Below are 18,604 nucleotides of genomic sequence, written 5' to 3'. Positions count from 1 at the left end.
GGTTCTGGTCTGACCCTCTGGGGCAACAGAAAACAACTCTTAGCTGTCTTCTCTCCAGACCAAGCTCCCTCAACCTTTCCTCGTACAACCTCCCTACTTGCATTTATTCGACCTGTTCTTCAAGATGATCTGCAATACACAGATGTTCAAGGATGGCCTCCATGTTTTGACCTACTACTGACCTCCAGTAAACACACTCATTCAAGGTTTTCTTGTTTTTAAATCAGCCTAACAGGCATTTGTCCTGCCCACCTTCTGTCTGCAGATTCTGGTCAGAATATTTGCAGCACCCTCAAACTTAAAAAGCAAACAAACAACTTTTTGCATACTCACGGTTGGCATAGCTTTACCAAGTCCTGGTCAGTGGTGTTTGGAGGCAGCCCTCTGATGTAAAGGTTTGTTTTACTTAGCTGATCCCACCCTGAGTTGCTGCTACTGCTGCTGTTGTTATTGCTGCTGGTGATGCTTGGGCTGGGAGGAGCCATTGGGTGAGCAGGCACGATGGGCTGCTGCAAGGAAAGGAAAGACGGAGTCAGAATGCAAAATAGGGGAATGCTTACAGCACCTCCAATACAACCATTACAGGGCCTTGAGAAAAATCATAGAATCATAGAGTTGGAAGGGGCCATACAGGCCATCTAGTCTAACCCCCTGCTCAACGCAGGATCAGCCCTAAGCATCCAAGAAAAGTGTGTATCCAACCTTTGCTTGAAGACTGCACTGAAAAATGAATCACTCTGAAACCTTAAGCATCACTGCTTGTGGTACTTAAGCATCACTCTAGTCGTGGTAAAGTCACACCATATTGCAGATGACGTATGGTGACCGCACAGGTATTTTTTAAAAAGAGAGATTAACAGAGGTGGTTTGTCATTGCCTGCCTCTGCGTAGCAACCTTGGACTCCTTGATGTTCTTCCATCCAAGGACTAACCGTAGGCTACTTAACTTCAAAGATTTGATGAGATTGACCCGGCCAGGCGCATCCAGGTGAGAGCATGATTACAGTACAGTTCCAAATATCCTTTCACAGAATCATAGAGTTGGAAGGGGCCATACAGACCATCTCGTCCAACCCCCTGCTCAACGCAGGATCAGCCCAAAGCATATAGTGCTCTCTGGTATGTCTTTCTTCTATAATGCTCTCTGGTATGTCTTAGACACCTACGGAACAATTCATTCAAAACAGTACAGATGACTCAGGATTTTAAGATGCAAATTCATTCTTCATAGGAGCATAATGCTATTTTGTGTGTGTATATCATGCAGTGTTGTTCCCTTAGGGTACCACCAGAGTTCAAATACACCCTTCGGTTTACTTGAGGAATCATGAAATCAAGTTAAATTAAGTGCTACTCTTTCTGTATTATAAATGGGAAGAGAAACTAAAGGAACACAAAGAACATGAACCTGTTGTGATTAGTCTCTAGGGCCAGGGTGAAGCTGTCTGTGTAGCCTTCATATCAGTAGAAGCCACTTCGACACCAAAACCACCACAAACTACAGGTGGCTCTAGCTTTGTGAACCCATGAAAAGAAACAAGAGCAACAGGCCCTTTTGTTTGCAGTGTTGTGGAAAGATACCATTCCTTTGTGTTCTGCTACTGAGGGGTGGGGGATGCAAGGGACACTTGCAGACAAGGCAACATACCTGCTTGATTACCTATTTAGATTTCTGAGCCTCCAGTGCCATACTGAGAAACTAGTCCAACGTGGTGAATGGTTTGGCCTACACTGGAAGTATGCACTTATAATTGCATTGGCTCACATTCTTTTTGTCGCTTGGTCTCTCCCTTGAATTTCCCTAGCCTTCCCTCCACGAAGATCTAAAATGTAAGTGCACTAGTGCAAATAGCACCAATTTTGCTTATGTTATGGTTCAGCAGAATGTACACTAATGGTATCAACTGACCCACCTGCCTCTGTCCCTTAAATAAGCACAACCCCGAGAGTTCTTCTTGACTGCTGAAGCACCCTTATGTTCTACTGGGGACTTTTAATGGAATAGCCCAAAGCAACCCATTCTGCATTTCCAATGCACAAGAAAGCAAATTACACCTTTAGTGTAATTACTTAGTAGAGTATCCGATGAAAGGAGAAGAGGAGAAGGAAGCAACGTATTATGGCTTCATTAAAATTACCCACTGAATATGCTTTCTTTCAAAACCACTCTGCAAACATGAAGCAGAAAATCTTTCCCATCAATGACTATAACATAAAATTTGATTCAACACTGAGAAGTAAATCATTTTCAGATTCCCACACACACCCAATAAAAGCCCCAGCATTTCCGCACAGGAGTATCATGATGCGTAACAGAACAGAAAGGCCTACCAACAATACTTGAATCACTCCTGTCCTTTGGTGTTGTCAGCCCTCAAGTTAGGAAGATGATCTCTGGCTAAGAAATCAGAGGATCAGCTATCATGTTCTGTTAGCTTCTAGTGACACTACCATGGCCTTTAGCCTTGGTAATTTCTGTACTGGCACAGGCACTAACCTTGACACCCATCACACCAAGATTTGAAACCAGAGTTTGAAACTGTTTGCAATCTGAGGGGGTAAGAGTGGAAACAAGGGCAAGGAGGCAAAAATGTCATCCAGGCAAGACTGGGCAAAAATAGGCCACAACTTTTATTTGAAAAGAGATGAAGGAGGAGGCTTTTATATGCCGCTTTTCTTTACCAGAAGGAGTCTCAAAGACTCTTACAATCCCCCTCCCTTTCCTCTCCCCACAGCAGACATCCTGTGATGTGGGTGAGGCTGAGAGAGCCCTGATATTACTGCTTGGTCAGAACAGCTTTATCAGTGTTGTGGCTGGCTGCATGTGGAGGAGGAGCGGGGAATCAAACCCAACTTACCAGACTAGAAGTCCATGCTCCTAACTACTACATTAAGCTGGCTCAGTAGAAGCAACATTGGTGCAGCATCAGACAACCTGCCTATTGCCCGATATAACCCTATTCCCTCAGCCTACCTGTCAGGGGCTAAAACGTAGGACAGGCAAGCCCCAGGATTCCATATGGGCAGCCGCTACTGAGTGATGCTGTGCTGACAACTGCTATCAGGGGATGTGGCTGAGAAGCTCCACCCCTAGGACTCCTTATGGGAAACCCGAAATAAGAGAGGCATGGATGCAATACAGCCTCATCCCCAACTGGATCCATCCCAGTGCCCAAACCACCCTCCTAAACGTTGACAAAATGCACTGAAAATCAAGTTCAAGTTCCTCCCCTCCAACCAGCCACATAGGGTTGCCAGGTCTTCCCTGGCCAGTGGAGATGAGCTGTAATCCAGGGGATTCCCAAGTCCCACTTGGAGGCTAACATCCCTAAAGCCAATAGGCCAGCTTGGGCTTGATGCAAAGTCCTCACCCCTTCTGGACCCCTGAAGGAGGCCAGGAGCCATAGATACCACCTTTCTTAGCTTGTTTCCAGCCCCGCAGCCACAAATGTGGCCCCAGTTGAGTCTTGGGCCATTGTTTATGAAGATCTGGCTAGGATCAACCATGACGAACACTGGTGCTTCAGGATGGCAGGGGAATTTATTCTGGGAGTATACAATCCCAAGGGTGTTAAACAGTGTTAAGAGATCACAACTTTTATGGACCCATTGGCCTAGGTTATTGGAGCATGATTTGTTTATCTATTCTTCTCCAGGAATATCAGAGATCCTTCCAGAGCTGATCCAGACATACAAGTCAAGTCCTGTTTCATAAGTACAAATGTATTGTATGTCTCTGCCCCAACCTTCCACTCTCTTCTGTATCATTCTGTTGTTCATTACGGAGACAGTTAAAATCATTTTAATTTCTTTGATCATTCTCAGAACAGGTATAACAATGACTTTTCAAAACAATGTTGTTTGTTCCAGCACAAAAATTATCCAGTAGTCCTCCCTCTCTACTGAAAGTATTGGGTCACAGCTCAAAAACTGGAAATCTCACATGATAAGAGTAGTGCGACAGCCATAGCTGACTGACATTCTCAACGGTTGCTCATTTATAAAAGCTCAGCCATCCCCTCCCCCAACCAGGAAGGCTTTTGGCTGAGCCCAGCAAAGAGGCCTCCCTACAACCTCATCCCACCCCTGCCAAGCAAATGCACCATATGACTATAAGTGTAAGATCACTGTTCTCTGACTGTTATGCTTTCTCTCTTATTTGCTGCAAATGCTTTAATGTACAGTGCCTCTAAGTTTATAATCGCTGTTTTGACTGTTATAAACCTTTCGTATTGTTGCAAATGTTTCCAGTGTATAATGTAACTACTGTTCTATGTACACTGCCCTGAGACAGTATAGTATATATAAACTCCCACCCATTTAGGAAACGCTTCCCGGGCCGTCAAGAAGCCCCAGGGTTTCATGTAACCCTGGTTAGGAAAGCCTGTTCTAAATTATTGAGACAGCATTACATGTAAGCACATGCAACAACCACTATTGTGTTTACTGTAGATCAAGAAAAGGACTAAAAGGTAAAGGTATCCCCTGTGCAAGCACCGAGTCATGTCTGACCCTTGGGGTGATGCCCTCTAGCGTTTTCATGGCATTTATGTATTAGTGTAAAACCAGTAAGTTCACAGTGTAGGCATGTCTTTGGTGATTATTGTGTCTTGGGCACTACTTTCTGTACTCTGAATGTATCAGAAATTTTCTAAATTAACTTTACACCAGAGGTCTTATTTCAGAGTTTCCTTTCTCTAATCAAAGTGGATCGCATATAGATGGCACAGATTTATTAATTCAAGAAATTCACTTGCTATACTGTGCTCTACTAGCTACTGATTTATGACTCTGGAATCTTGTTAGGGAATTAAGTCTAAAATGTTGCATACTAGCACAGAAATACTGATAGCAAGCAACTGTACCATGAAAGTAAATCTTCCTAGATTACATTTCAGGCAGCTGAATATCAAGTCTAATTTTCTTTTCTTTTTTTATTTGCTTGCAGAGACTACACGCTGCTTATACTAATGCAAGAACTGCCTAATACCAAAGCATTAGTTGACAGTAGGAGGATTTGAAAAATCTTGCCACTGGCATCCAGCTTACGGCAAAGAATTAATTGTGAAGCGCCTAATTTAATCCACTTAACTCCCATGACTTTCATTAGCCCAGTATTTTGACTTGCTAAAAACCAGTTTGTTGATTTAGTAGCAAGGACTTTCTCAATGATAAATTACAAGTCTTGAATTTGAGAGCCCTTCACTTAATGCAGCAGGAACATTAGAGAATCAGTGTGGTATAATGCCTAACTAAAATTGAGGGCACACAGCATCAAACTGGGTGACCTTGGGCCAGTGCCTCTCTTTCAGACCAATCTCAGAGCTCTTCTGAGAATGAGAAAACCATACACACTCTCCTTAACTCTTTGAAGAAAGGTAGGACAGCTGAGTCACTTCATCAGAGAGTAAAAGCGCAAACAGAGGTCAATAGGGTCATTCAGTATATGAATCCAATATAGACGCAAACATATTAAAGGCATGTAAAAATCTTTGAGAACACTTGGAATATAAGGAGGGTCAGCTTGACAAAACGTAACTTCATGTTTTAAAAGCACTGAACACAAAAATATTTTATGTATAGTTGACAATATGTAAAATAGTACCACTACATCCTGAATTTTAAAAACATGTACACAGTATTAACAATGGTTATACAGGCTGCTGCACCTAATGGTAACTTTTTTGCCACTTGGCAAGTAAGAACTTGAAAATAAAAGCCTTCAGCATTTTGTCACACAAAAGCAAAGCTTTCATTGGGCTTACAGAATGGAGGGTTTAAAAAAACTGTTATTTTTGCCACTTACTAATGCTCCTTCGTAATTTCTACTACTTGGCAAAAAGTATTTACAAGTACCCAAAGAGTACAAAATATTTAATAAACATTCAATGATGGGCTGAAATAAAACCTCTCTTAAAAATGCCTTATCCATATTTGTAAAGAGAAATCATCTACTGCCGTTACAACTGGCTTCTCCTTCTGGGACACTGTTATTAGAGACTAAACAATTCAATACATATAACCAGCTAAATATTTCAATATAAGTTTAGAACCATGTCTCAATTGTTGGAGATGAAGTTAAAGAACACACTGCTGAGAAGGCCACCCATGAGTCACCCAAATGAATTAGATCTAGCACAGTGTAATATAGCAGGTCTATAAATAGCTACTTGCTGGGTTACCTATAGCTGGCAAGATTCAGGTGGGTAGCCATGTTGGTCTGAAGCAGCAGAACAAAATTTGAGTCCAAAGGCACCTTTAAGACCAGCGAAGTACCTCTGGACTCAAATTCTGTTCTATAGCAAGCAAATATGTCTTCAGCATGATGAACCCAGTTTCTCCCTCATCTCTTCTAAATCAGTAAATCATTATAAATTGTGCTTGGAGAAGCCTTTAAAAATTGCACTGGTGGCTTTGGAAGACTGATCTGAAAGGTTATACAATGGATGCTTGTTTTGCAACAATTCCGCACCAAGTTAAAAAACCCAATAGGACTGCTAAACAAGCCAGAGGTACTATTTGTAAGTTTACATTATTACACACAGACACATAATAAATATTTATAAAACCCAAAGGTGTCACTGGTTAACCTTTTACTAGTGAGCTCTGTAGATTCAAATTGAGTCACAAGCAACAGAAACACAATGATACATGCCATTAAGGTGTCATGTCATCATGCGATAATAAACACTGAAGACACGGTGGTATTATGTGGGAAGCATCTACACAATTTGATGTGTAACCATACTGTAAAACAATTCTTCCTCCATTTATAAATAAGGCCAAATGGGACAATAGCTTTTATAAGTAGAAGCAACAGGAAGGGTGGCTCCTGAAGGCAGGTACATAAAAACTGCAACTACTACATTTAAACGCTCAAAGTTGGCAGATGTTGTCATGTAAAAAACTTCTCATGTGCCATAAGGGAACAGGGGATTTTCTCAACTTGGCTGACATGGGAATAATTTATTCAAAATATTTATTAACCTGCCTTCTTACTATCTAGCTAGGACCCAAGAAAAGAACAGGAATTAAAAGTTATATAAATGCATACTAATTCTGCTTCAGAACAAAACTGTCTAAAAGGCCTGGATAAAAAACACACTGTTGTATAATGTTTAAAACTGTTGAGTCACAAGATCTTAAGAGAATATACATCTTAAAGCTAGATTTCTGCCTATTCCCCTTCCAAATATTTCGGAGGATCTAATGATCCGACAAGCAAGCCTTTGGGTAGAGGAATGTGGCCAAATTCTGGTATGTTCTATCCTCAAGTAGGTTTTCATTATAAGTACTTTGTTTTGTTTCTTTAAATTTTAGCAACTTTTGAGTTCTATTTTATTAGAATGACAAAGGAGTAACATAAATTAACACAACATAGCTTTCTTCTTGTTAACAAGGACCAACCATGAAATGAAAAAATAGGTTGCTACATGGTCTTAAACAGAGAGGAGAAAAACCATGAGTAATATCATATTCACCACTGTAATGAGATTAACAAGCAGACCAGTAAAGAACTCGTGCATATATACAATTTAATCCCCATATGTTCGGGCATACAGTTTTTTAACAGCAACGTAAACAAGATAGAAGACACAGCAGATACTTTGTCAGCCAGAAAACCCATCTGTGGTCTAATCCTGTGACAAACAACCTAGCAACAATCCCACTGCCACCAACACTATGGCGTTTGCCAGAAAAACAGATGCATCTTATAACAGATATCCTTGGCATAGTGCTTTTGACTCATATTGGTTGTTTTAAATGAAAGAACTACAGGAAGCCAATACAATGTTCTGAGGTCAGCCATTCATAAAGTGTGGTAAAAAAAATCTTCTGCTAATATGGAATTTTTTTTTTAATAGTGATGAAGATTCCCATTGGTGAGTGTATGATTTCTGCCAACTGAATTATTTCCAAGTAATTCAGACAATTAGAGTGGGTAATCCAATATGTTTCTAGTCTATGCCTCATTTTTCTCCCCAACTATGAGTCAAAGTGGCCCATTACACTGTTCCCCGTCCTCCATTTTATTCTCATAACAACCATGTAAGGGAGATTAGGCTGAGAGAGTGTGACTGGCCCGGAGTCACCCAGTAAACTTGAATGGCTACATGAACTCAAGTTTTTTTAATAGTGATGAAGAATCCCATTGGTGAGTGTATGATTTCTGCCAACTGAATTATTTCCAAGTAATTCAGACAATTAGAGTGGGTAATCCAATATGTTTCTAGTCTATGCCTCATTTTTCTCCCCAACTATGAGTCAAAGTGGCCCATTACACTGTTCCCCGTCCTCCATTTTATTCTCATAACAACCATGTAAGAGAGATTAGGCTGAGAGAGTGTGACTGGCCCGGAGTCACCCAGTAAACTTGAATGGCTACATGAACTCAAGTTTTCCAGATCTGGCCCAACCATCTTATCCAGCCCCTTTCAACCTCCTGACTGTGGAGAAGCCCCTGAAATATTTTTCAGGCTTTGAGGAACCCCGGAATGAGGTCGTAAGTCTGGCTGAGTTAATTAAGGCAGAATAGAGGGGGAATGCCGGGATCCTCTGGTTTCCAGAGAGCTCTAGTTGGAAATCCCTACTCTCAACCACTACATCAGGGGTGGCCAATCTGTGGCTCTCCAGGGGTCTGTGGACTACAATTCCCATGAGTCCCTGGCAGCAGGGAGAGCCACAGTTTGGCCAACCCTGCACTACACCATAGTCACTTTGTATTTAATGTGGAACTGTTGCCACACCCTGAAGGGCTCAACAAAAGAAAACATTATTACCTCTATTCTGCTTTTCAGAATTAAAACATTTGCATTTAAGCCGCCAAAATTTCCTAAACATTTGTTCTGAATTTCCCATTAGTGTCTGCAATGTTTAACTTTAAAAACAACTTGTCTTTTGTGCTTCAGCACAGATTCAAACAATTTTAATCCATTTAAAGCCTTTTCCTCTCCATGCAAAGAAATGCATAGTCTCTCCACCACGGAGTCCCTGTTCTTTTGAAGGCATTAGTTTTCTTAACCTTCCAGGCTTTAACAAAGCCAGAAGTTTTCTTTATTCATCTTGCATTTAATCTGGTTCTAGATTTCAAAAAATGAAAACATTTTTTAAGATGGGGTAGCCATGTTAGTCTGTCTATAACAGGAGAATAGAGCACCTTAAAACTAACAAAATTTGTAGTAGGATATGAGCTTTCATGAGTCACTGCTCACTTCTTCATGAACAGCTAGAATGGAAGTCCATCTTTCCCATGTATTGGAAAGTGGAGTGACTTCAGATGCCAAGTGACATTAGCAAACAAATGACAATAGCAGATGTGATATACAGACAGGTAGGAGGCCTGGAGAAATCAGCATTGGTAGTGAGACAGGAAACCTACATCTCGATTAAGTCCATATGGAGCCTGGGGTTGCTGTTCAATGGCAAACCACCTCTGTTCCTCTCTTATTTGGAATGCCCCATGGATAGGATCACCATGGGTCAATGGCAACTCAAGGGAACATTTTCCTTCCGTATTGGGTCAGTCAATGACTTAGTGGTAGAGGAACTGTTTCCAGAATAGCCTATATCCAATTCTGGCAGCACCAGTAAAAGTATGAAAACATAATACCATTGGTACGACAGACATGATCATAGATGTTCCTCCTTAGTCTGCCCTTTTGGCATGTACTTTTGTACTAGAAACATTAAAACCTAACAAACATCCGATTTTTAGTCCACATTACATGCATGTTTTAATAACCAACTCTTTTTATAAACTGCTATTGTATTGTATAAACTGCATCTGAAATTTTGGTCTAAATGACCATAAAATAAAAAATAAATACCGAATAACTGGTTCAACAAGTGTGGGAGCATGACAATGGAAGACTCACAAGATTTCATGGATATGATGAGCACATACCCAAAACAACTATTGTAGACAGGGACTTTAGACCTGTTGCATTCCCTGACAATAGAACACTTGTAAAGTGCATACTAGAAAATACAGTTAAGGTACACCTGACTTACAGAGACCCAATAGAATTTTCAAGGCAAGAGTTGTTCAGAGGCGGTTTGCCATTGCCTGACTCCATATAAAGAAGAGTGGGATTTATACCCTGCTTTTCACTACCTGAGGGAGTCTCAAAGCAGCTTACAAACATCTTCCCTTCCTCTCCTCACAACATAGGTGGGGCTGAGGGAACTCTGACAAAATTGTCTATGTAAACAGTGATTGGCCCAAAATCCCCCAGCTGGCTGCACATGGACCGTTTATACACTGGGAACTTCACTGCTCCACCCCCCTATCAGGAGCACAGATAGGGGGTGGATGAGGTGCACTAGGCCAAATGCTCCCCCATGTGGGTGCAGGAAGAGGTGGGGCAACCTGCCATGACTAAAACTCCAGCCTGCAGCCCGGCATAATACCTCCAGTGCATAAACGGTCATGGAAGAGTAGGAATGCAAACTTGGTTCTCCAGATTAGAGGTTGCCCCACTTAACCATTACACCAAGCTGGGTTTCCTTGGTGGTCTTCCACCAAGGCAAAGGGAAATACAGTGGCACTGTGTTGTACTTTAAAACTTTCATTTTTCGGTTTACATTCTTGTTTTATTTATTTCATTTTATCTGTTGCTTTTGTTTGAGGCATACAGAGTTAATGTTTCTGAGAGCCAGAAGATTGGTGTAGCGATTAAAAGCAGCCTCTACATAGACAAGATTTGTTAATAGCTAACTTATATTTTGCTGTAGATCTTTTGCAGGGTTTCAGCAGTCAGAAAAGTCTGCAGAAAGGTAGGACAGCAAGTCTCAGGATTAGCAGTGGATCCAAGTGAGAAACATCTCAAGGCTGGAGATGACCTAGGGCAGAAGTGGCCAAACTGTGGCTCTCTAGATGTCCATGGACTACAATTCCCATGAGCCCATTTTAGCACATGCTGGCAGGCCTCATGGGAATTGTAGTCAATGGACATCTGGAGAGCCAATTTGGCCACCACTGATCTAGGGCAATCCTGATCATGGTTTAAGGCACCAAATCTGTTGGAGGTCCAGAAAGCATTAGTGAAGTCCTCAAATTTACTTCACTTGCTTTGTTCCATTAAAGAGTCTTTTTGATCAACAAATGAATATTGTCTTTTTTTTTTGCTCCTGATGCAACCTGGGACACAAAGAGAGTCCATAAAACAGTTCAAAAGCAGGGAGAAAGGCAACAATCTATACAAAACAGATATTAAATAACTGAATAGCTATCAGAACGACTCTGATGCTATTATTTCTCTTGTAGCATAGGATTTTCCACCTACGAGGTCAATGTTTCTTCTGGAACCACATATTATAGACAGGAAGAAGTCTGTTAACCACATTCAATCCGCTGATCAAGCTCAAAACTGATCAGCTTTGAAAATTCTTTCCTGGTATTAGCTGGCTGCTCTGCTCATATTTCGTCCTTTGCAGTCCAAGAGTCTATTAGTGCCCCTGATATTATCTTGCATCAAGAAACTTTATGCGAATAATGTATTTATGTTTCTTGTTTTGTACCTTTTATTCGTTCTGCTATCCCCAGGTCCAAGGCAGGTAGATTTAATGGTGGCCTTGTTTGTTTAATTTCCTCTTTTCTTATATATCATACCTTAGAGCTGAATTTAGATTATTTTAATTTGGGGGCATTATATTTGAATCTGAGAGCCATTCATTTAGTCTTGCTTACCACTTATATTTCTCCAAGAGTTGTCCACTGGTGAATATTCTTCCCTTTGGAGGGATACTGAGACTAAGATACTCTTTATTTTGCAAGACAATCCCAAATCATTTCTCTTGCTAACTGGCAATATGAATGCACACACAGGGTGCTACAACGCTCTATGGAGCTGATGCTGTTTCTTTGGGCCTTATAATTCTGTTGTGTTGCCTGGCCGGTCTGCACCTGCACGGCTGGGTGGTTGTACTGAGCCAGAGAGCTTGCCAAAGGCTGAAGTCCAGAGTCCAATCCAATACAGGAGGTCAGGAGCCAAGGGAGTCAGAATACACAGCAAGTGGGGGCAGGGAGCAAAGTCAAGCCAAACTGGGGTCGAAAGCCATGGAAAGAGTCAAAACACAGACCGGATTCAGGAGTGGAGTTAGGAGCCAAGCCAAAGGTCAAAGAGCCAGTGGGTGGTCAAAAGACGAGGCAAAGCCAAAGTCAAAGAGCCAGGACGTGGTTGGAAGACAAGTCAAGGGTCTGGAACCAGGAGACACAGGAACAGAGCTTCACCATAGCGAGCAAGATATGTCTGGGAAGACAGGCAGGGTAATGCACACATTGTCCCCATGAAGGACCTTGCTTCAAGGTCCTTCTGAAATAGCCAGAGCCAGGTGGAGCAGACCTCAGCCAAAGGCCCTGCACCTGGAGCTGATCTTCATCAGAAGCAGAAGCTGCAGCTGGACCCCATCTGCCTTGACAGCATTCTGATCTTCCGACAGCTGTCAAAGTAGATCGCCTACATTGTTGTCGCTTCTCTGCTTGCAAGGGTCATGGTCTGATGCCGGTGATGATGCTCCTCTGGTGAGTCCCTTTGCTTTTTGGTGATAAGTTGTTGATCTGTGGTTGTTGATCTGATTTAATCTATTCAGACAATGTCATGAAAAGCCAATTTGGGATGCTATTAAATCTAAGGAGGCCTGTGACATCTATTATTCAAACATGCCAAATTCTTAAATTCTAATTTATTAATGAAGCTTAGTGTATAAGACAATAAACAATTCTAGAACAAGTTTTCCACCTTTTTGAATACTTGTTGGTCAAAAGATCATGACAACCAAATCTAGCTCCCAAACTGGCAACAAATTCTGGTTTGACAGTGTTGTTGTGCTCTCCAAGAAATCCACAGAATCCAAATAGCCTATAGGTGTACTAAATGCCTTATCCAGTATATAAAAAAACCAAGGTTATTAAAAGAAAGCTGGAAATGGCTGACAGTCATTAACAACCATGGTGCCACTGATTTTTGGACCTTCATCAACAGGCGTGTGGAGGTAACCTCTAACATATGTTACCATATCTCCCCCAGTAATTGGGAAGACTATTTTGAAAATATTTTTGGCCCTGCACCTTGCAGTGTAAAATTTCTGACTGTAGCATAATTCTGTACTTTCACGTTTCTCCTTATACATTATTACATCCTCCCTTCTTTGTTTTGCTTATGACACATTTGTCTATGAGCACCTATAAAAGAATGGAACGGAATGGTGGTCTCCCATCAAGATCTTAACCAGGTCTGACCTTGCTTATGCAGATCAGGTTAGCCTGGGCTACCCAGGTTTACATAGGTGGTTTACATAGGTGGCTTGGGGGGAAGCAGATATCATTCTGTGATCCCGTGCTATCTTTTCTACACAATGGCAGGTGGCTTATCACCCAGAGGAAACCTTTGCAACCTTGCCTTTGTCCATTTCAGCTTCTATCATCTATTGTAGTGTCTAGCCTATCACTGATATTGTTTACATATTGTAATTCCCTCAGTGATCCCTCCTTCCTGGCCCATCGCTCTTTTTTATGTCTCTGTATATATCTTTTGTGCAAGAGCCTCTTGTGGTGCAGGGTGGTAAGGCAGCAGAAATGCTGTCTGAAGCTGTCTGCCCATGAGGCTGGGAGTTCAATCCCAGCAGCCGGCTCAAGATTGACTCAGCCTTCCATCCTTCTGAGGTCGGTAAAATGAGTACCCAGCTTGCTGGGGGGTAAGCGGTAATGACTAGGGAAGGCACTGGCAAACCACCCCGTATTGAGTCTGCCATAAAAAAGCTAGAGGGCGTAACCCCAATGGTCAGACATGACCAGGTGCTTGCAAAGGGGATTCCTTTACCTTTATATATTTTTGGAGCTGTTTTTGAGTGTTTATGTGTGTTTTGTGAGTGTGTGAGGGCTGATTTTAAAATATGATTTTTATTATGTATGTTTTAATTTGTTTGTGGCCCTCGTGAGGGCAGAAAAGCAGAATATATGTTTTGTAAGCAACTACAAGAACAGTAAAAAGTATATCTGGGCCTGAACTAGTAACTGAATACACCCAAAATGGGAACGGAGGAAGAATGGGCTAGGAAGGGGAACTAGAACTATTCCTCTACTTTGCTGAGGAAGACTGGAAATAGTTTAAAAACAGCACACAATTATTCACCTACTTTGCTTCAATGGATATCAGGGTAGGATTTTCAGGGAATTACACCAGAAAACTTGCATTTATTTGCAACACACACTCACACACCATGACTAAGAAGCCATCTACTAAGTTAGGTTAGACTAGCTCTTCAATTTTGAATTTCTGACTTCAACTAATTCACATTGACTACAGATTTTTTTTTTTTGGCTCTGCCTTTTTCATATTCTGTATACCAGCTAAATTTTCTAACTTTCTGTGAATCATCTCTCACTTTGCACGACACACTTTGCAATGTTTTTTTTAAAAAGCCATTGCAACATTTCCCCTTTACTTAGAAACCATGATTCACAAGGAAATTTAGAAAAAACACACCCTGAAACTCCAAATTCTGCATCACATTACCCATCCAAACTGAACTAATCCACTCCTTTTGGCAAGAGTTACATTTGTAAGGGACCAATTCTTTTACAATGCATGGTCTAACATCTAACTGAATACCAAACAATTAGAGCTCCAGCTATCAGAGAATATTAATGAGACCTTTGTGTTAGCAAAAAATCAGCTGTTCATAAAGCAAAGTTCATGTACCTTCAAAAGAGGCATATATTTACATCTAACAAATGTTAAGACTTTCTCTTTTGGTTCATGATTCAAGTCAAGCAATGCCCAAAATGTTTATGGGAACAACTATATGAATTATTAACCCAAATTTCTTGGCAGCAATTGAGAATGATCTTCTTTCAGTTGAGATGATTATGAGACACTTTGTGTATTTTATGAAGTTGTATCATGTAAAGCCATTATACATTATTAAATCATCATCATCACCTGGAATAAATTGGTACATTGCTGCTTAGGAACATATGGGGATTTTGTGATCTTATATTTCCCTAAGTAAACCGTACATCGTACCATCAATGATTCTCAAGACTTTTTAAACAGCAGTAATGCAACAAGTACACTAGCAACTACTTCCAAAGCAACAAAAGTATAATTCTTCTTCACAAGAGCTTCTTTTACCAACAACTCATCTGAATATCAACAGGGCAATACAGTTGGGCAGGAAGTGAAACAAGATGTATATCTTTTAAAAATGGAGGCAAGAAACACACAAAAAAGTGCCACAAAGTGGTGGACAAACATCAGGCTGGATGTTCAGTGCAAAAATAAGAAAAGAGAGGAAGGGGGCAAACATACAATTGTTTCAGGGCATGACAAGCCCAACTGGTTTTCACAATAATTTTAAAATGGAGGACAAGAGGTGTTATAGGCTAGGTGGCCCTGGGTGCTACACGGATTATAAACATTTTTAAAAGCATGCTTCTATTGGGAATATAGAGGCCAGCAGTTGATCAGAAAGCTGTTCCAGGATATGTAAGCACAAACAAAAAAAGCTCTTGACACACATTCAAAGAGCACCATTACTGCTAGTATGAGACCCAATCCAGGCGATCATCACAGGCTAACAGAATGTAACCAGTTCCAGTAAAACGTAAAGAGCAGCAGGCAGATAACAAAATGTGAAATTCCATGGAGAAACTGGAATTCGTCATAAGTCAGTGGCATTTCTAGGGCAAACATGGGTATTAGAACCCTAAAAAGAATGATCGGGAAAAGAATCAGCAATAGGTACCTCAGCCACTAGTGTAATATTTAGTGAATAACAGAAGTAACATGCCTCAAAGAGGTATTCAGGATAAACATCAATGAAACCAACCAAAAAGGGATTTTAAAAAATGGATTTTACAATAACAACAAAATCCATGCAGCCGTGCTCTCACCCACTCTCTGGCCTCTCCCAGGTAATCATGACCCTTATTACTATGTCTGATATTATATCTGATAAAAAACATTGCACTGATTGTTGGCCCTCCACCTTGAGGACTGACATTCTCAGGATACCTGAGTAGCAGATACATAAATTTAGGAATGAGATAACAGGAGCCCTGCCCCTAAGCAAGATAGGGAAGCATACTTGGCAGGAAAACTTACTTTATTAAAAAACAGTTGTGTAAGAGCAGTCCTGCAGACAACCCGCAAATAAAAAGTGAATCACTTCAGCTTCTCAGAGTTAGATTGTTTCTGTATCCGAGTTTCTCAATACTTAGTTATTTCCTAACAAGCATCAACCCACTGGTCAGTATTCGGATGGGAGACCACCAAGGAAGGCCAAACACACTATGAGGAAGAAGGCCCTGACAAACCACTACTGAATTTCTCTAGCCTTGAAAATCCTATATCAGCCTTTCCCAACTTTGTTACCATTGAGAAATCCCTGAAATATTCTTCAGGCTTCGAGAAACCCTGGAAGTTACATGATGGTGCGGAAGAGTTGGCAAGCATAGCTGTGTACACGCCCACATGGGACCCCTCCCCTTCCCACCCTCTCCAGGCCTATCATTGGCCATTTCAGGAGAGGGGAGGTCAACATGACAACATATGGTCATATCTCCCACTAAATGCTTAACAAATTTAAGTAATATATTAAAAATGAGTTAACTTCCGCCCATTCAGGAAACCCTTCCAGGGACATCAAGAAACCTCAGGGCTTCATGAAACCCTGGTTGAGAAAGCCTGTCCTATAGGGTTGCCATAAGTTGGTTTACTTGAAACCGCCCAGAGCCACCCAGGAAGGGCGGTATAAAAATCTAAATATATAAAATAAAATAAATAAATAAAACAAAAAAACGTCATGCCTACGATTACTGACCTGGTGATGAACTGATTCACAAGAAGTATGTCACTTGAAAAAAAAGGGATACTAGGTCAAATATTTAGGGAGGCACTTAACAGACTGCTAACAACCATTATGAAGATTGATTTAAAAATAGTTCTGTTCGTGGCAAAATCAGAAAGTACAGAACTTAGATGCCACTGCAGAGAAAGCCCACAGTTCCCCAGAGTATTTTGATGCACACATTTTACCTCATCAAACTCAAGTGATTGTTTTCCACAATCCACCACTTTTAAAAACAGAATTTAAGGTGAGATTGACAAGAAGTACACACACACACACCTCCCCTAGCTCCTTGTAATGCCTTTTCAGGAATCAGAGGGCTGCTGAGGAAAAGTGTGAAAAATCTGCAAGCAGTTGCAATCATTATGTATTATAACCTGATTGCAAATGTCTTCCCTCAATAAATTGGCAATTTCTGTACACTCACTGAAAATACTTCCATAAAGAGGTATAGCAAGTTACTCTGCACCTGCACACACCTCCCCATTTACAACCCTTCCGATCGAACAATACTTTTTTTCTCTACTTGCCTTTCATGAATATGCCACTGAATACTGTAGATCAGGGGTAGTCAACTACCCCTGATCTACAGCAAATGCTGGCAGGGGCTCATGGGAATTGTAGTTCATGAACATCTGGAGGACCACAGGTTGACTACCCCTGCTGTAGATGTTCTTATTTTAGAAATTCATATGCTGTAAAGATACCAGTATTTCATGCTCAGAATATACTGCAACTTGGCCAGGAAATTAGGGTTAGAACAGGACAAAATCCAAATAAGCCAACTCAATATCCAGTACTGGCCCAGCCAGCAGTCTTACTAGAACCGCCAGTGCCTAGTGCCAAATTGGTTGGAAGCGAGTAAATCAACTTAAAGCACATATTTTTAATCTAATTGCTTCCCAGTTTTATCTAGATCAAGACTGAGTAGGCAGGCTAATAGCAGAGGGTGAGAGCAGCAAGCTTCCAGTTTTAGAACAGTTCTAATTAAACGTGTACTAGGAGGACAGTAGTATTCTCTGTGCCAGTTTTATTTTCCCTTATAAATCAACAAAGGGTTCTCCACCCACTTCTCTCTCCAGCCTGTAGTACATCCCTTCCTTTTCCTGTTGCATCAGGAAATTGCAAACTGAGAAGCTTTTGCAGGGTGCAGCTAAATATACCATTGTAGAATGCAACCATCAAACTCGCCTTGTTCTAAGGATAATTGCTTCAGCCCTTCGTTTCCTAATGTAACCTCTCAGACAGCTTGCCTTATGCAGATGATTATTACTTTGCCAAATATTCCTTTGTCAATCTGCTCTTTTGTTGCAGCTGTTTAAAGATATAAAAGCAAAGGTCTCAGAGATGTTTCTGGTATTTCACTAACACCAGGAATATTTACCTGATTAGGCAAAACAGTATTTATAAAGCCGTAATGAATAGGTACATGAGCCTTTAATAAAAAGACTCCACAGTCCAATAGTATTTGGCACTATTCATAATAGTTTCTAGCATAATACTTCTTGCATTAATTTTGCCGTTCCTAGGAAGTCTACTACAGTAAGGAATGTGAAAAGGAAGAAAAATTCTTCTTGGGTCTATTGGACCCCCCCAAAATTTGTATCCCCCCCCAAAAAAAACCCCAGGTCTAAATACCATTTTGATATTCAAGAACCAAGAAAGAAAAAACCTTGGGGTGGGGTCAGGGCCGGATTTACATGAAAAGAGACCCTAGGCTAATCCACTTATGTGGCCCTTTCACCTCCCATTT

General features: G+C 41.0%; 1 protein-coding gene across 7 annotated transcripts in view; it reads right to left on the bottom strand.

The window, feature by feature from the left end:
• The window catches only part of RBMS1 (RNA binding motif single stranded interacting protein 1), a 186,808-nt gene that overhangs the window by 81,016 nt on the left and 87,188 nt on the right, over positions 1–18,604 (bottom strand). For all 7 annotated transcript variants that reach the window (XM_077319928.1, XM_077319930.1, XM_077319929.1 and 4 more), the window contains exon 2: positions 334–509. In XM_077319928.1, the coding sequence (XP_077176043.1) occupies positions 334–509 (176 nt within the window). The remainder of the gene's footprint in view (positions 1–333; positions 510–18,604) is intronic.

Source organism: Paroedura picta, chromosome 2 (genome assembly GCF_049243985.1).
Source record: "Paroedura picta isolate Pp20150507F chromosome 2, Ppicta_v3.0, whole genome shotgun sequence".
NCBI classification, from domain to species: domain Eukaryota; kingdom Metazoa; phylum Chordata; class Lepidosauria; order Squamata; family Gekkonidae; genus Paroedura; species Paroedura picta.
Note: the sequence above shows the minus strand (reverse complement) of the source record. Positions and strands in the feature narration are given on the sequence as shown.